General features: G+C 34.7%; 1 protein-coding gene across 1 annotated transcript; it reads left to right on the top strand.

Annotated features, from left to right (window-relative positions):
- The first annotated feature begins 764 nt into the window (after positions 1 to 764).
- LOC139863843 (uncharacterized) lies at positions 765 to 1,256 on the top strand. Its single transcript, XM_071852443.1, has 2 exons — positions 765 to 977; positions 1,062 to 1,256. Exons 1-2 carry the CDS (start codon positions 765 to 767, stop codon positions 1,254 to 1,256), a joined length of 408 nt encoding a protein of 135 aa, XP_071708544.1.
- The last annotated feature ends 604 nt before the right edge of the window (positions 1,257 to 1,860 follow it).

Below are 1,860 nucleotides of genomic sequence, written 5' to 3'. Positions count from 1 at the left end.
AACACATAATGCCCTCCCTTCCCTCTTCCATTTAAAGCAAAGACGATATTAGTTAACATCAGAAGAAAACCCCATCCATGAAAAGATCTCCACCATTGGATAGTTTGATTTTAAGAAATCTCATGGTCAAGATCTTACTTAACTAAGATCTCTCTCTTTCATACTAAGATATGAAGACAATTATCATTGTGCCCCTACCCTTCACGTACAAAACTGCCCGAACAAAACTGAAAATAATTACTCCGTATGCTGTTTTGTTTTGTTGTTCATTTTTTTCGTGTTTTTCTTGTAGTAGTTCATTGAGAAGTTTTAGTTCAATGCATTTCGCATCTAATAATACAAGGAATATTTCAGAAAACAATTTTATTATAGATGAGCTCTCCTACGACAAAAGTACACTTGCAAATGAACATTCAGATTTCCTTACAAAGTTAACAACCGAACAAAAGGATAGATACGATCAAATAATAAAAGCAGTTGATCAAGGAACATGAGTTGTGTTCTTTTTGTACGGTTATGGTGGTACTGGAAAAATCTTCCTTTGGAAAATACTCTCAGCTGCTTTACGCAGTAAAGGAGAATTTTTTTTGAATGTTGTGTCAAGTAGGATTGCAGCTTTATTGTTATCTGGAGGTCAGACGACTCATTCACGTTTTCGCATACCGCTTAATCCTACAGATGAGTCATTTTGTACTATTTGTTCGGATAGTAAATTGGTTGAGCTCATTAGGAGGGCAAAACTTATTATTTAGGATGAGGCCCCGATGGTTAACAAGATATGCGTTGAAGCAATGGATCGTTATATGCGTGATATATGCCGTCAAGTCAATCCTGATAGCATGGATACTCTATTTGGGGGTAAAATAGTTGTGTTTGGTGGTGATTTTAGACAAATATTATTTGTTATTCAAAAAGGTAAAAGAGAAAATATAGCAGCTGCATCACTAAATTCTTCCTATTTGTGGGATTATGTTAATGTTTTAAAACTTACAGTCAACATGAGATTATGTGGTATTCCAACGAGTTTAACTGATGCCGAAACTATAAATTTTGTTGAATAGATACTAGACAAAGGCAACGGTAATGCCGGTGAATCTGAAGACCGTGTTTTTGATATTGAAATTCCACTAAATCTTTTGATAACAGATGTTGATGATCCAATTAGTTCTATCATCTCAACTATTTATCCAGAATATCTTCTTAATCTTGCCAATCCACAATATTATGTGCAATTCTTGCTCGAACTCATGAAGTAGTTAACATCATTAATTATAGAATGATGCAGTCTTTGGAAGCTAAAGGAAGGTCATATTTGAGCTCAGACAGTATATGTGCGTCAGAGAGAGACACTGAAATTAATACTGAACGATACAATAATGATTTCCTAAATAGTTTAAACGTGGTGGATTACCAAAGAACAATCTCAGGTTGAAAGTTGGTGTACCGGTTATGTTACTTAGAAATGTTGATTAGGCAGGAGGTTTGTGTAACGGTACACGTTTACAAGTTGTTGAAATAAGGGAAAGAATCATCAAAGCAAAAATTTTAACCGGGTCAAACGTGGGTGCTAATCGTTCCAACGGATAAGAGAGTATCGTTCAGATTCCAAAGAAGACAATATCCATTGTCGGTGTGCTTTGCAATGACAATCAATAAAAGTCAAGGACAATCACTATCGCATGTCAGCTTATTTCTTTCAAAACCGATCTTTAGTCATGGACAACTATACGTTGCACTATCTATAGTTACTAATCGGCAAGGAATAAAGATATTAATTTTAGACAATGATAATAAGTTATCCAACACAACAAGAAATGTTGTATACAAAGAAGTCTTGCAGCACTTATAGACTTAAGAATA

The sequence above is a fragment of the Rutidosis leptorrhynchoides genome, chromosome 8 (genome assembly GCF_046630445.1).
Source record: "Rutidosis leptorrhynchoides isolate AG116_Rl617_1_P2 chromosome 8, CSIRO_AGI_Rlap_v1, whole genome shotgun sequence".
In the NCBI taxonomy this organism is placed as follows: domain Eukaryota; kingdom Viridiplantae; phylum Streptophyta; class Magnoliopsida; order Asterales; family Asteraceae; genus Rutidosis; species Rutidosis leptorrhynchoides.
The sequence above is the reverse complement of the archived record's forward strand: the minus strand, read 5'-3'. Positions and strand labels throughout refer to the sequence as shown.

Coding starts and splice junctions, on each gene's coding strand:
- LOC139863843 (XM_071852443.1), top strand. CDS start 765: ATGGTTAACAAGATATGCGTTGAAGCAATGGATCGTTATATGCGTGAT. Junction 978..1,061: donor ATTTGTGGGATTATGTTAAT/GTTTTAAAACTT, acceptor TTTGTTGAATAG/ATACTAGACAAAGGCAACGG.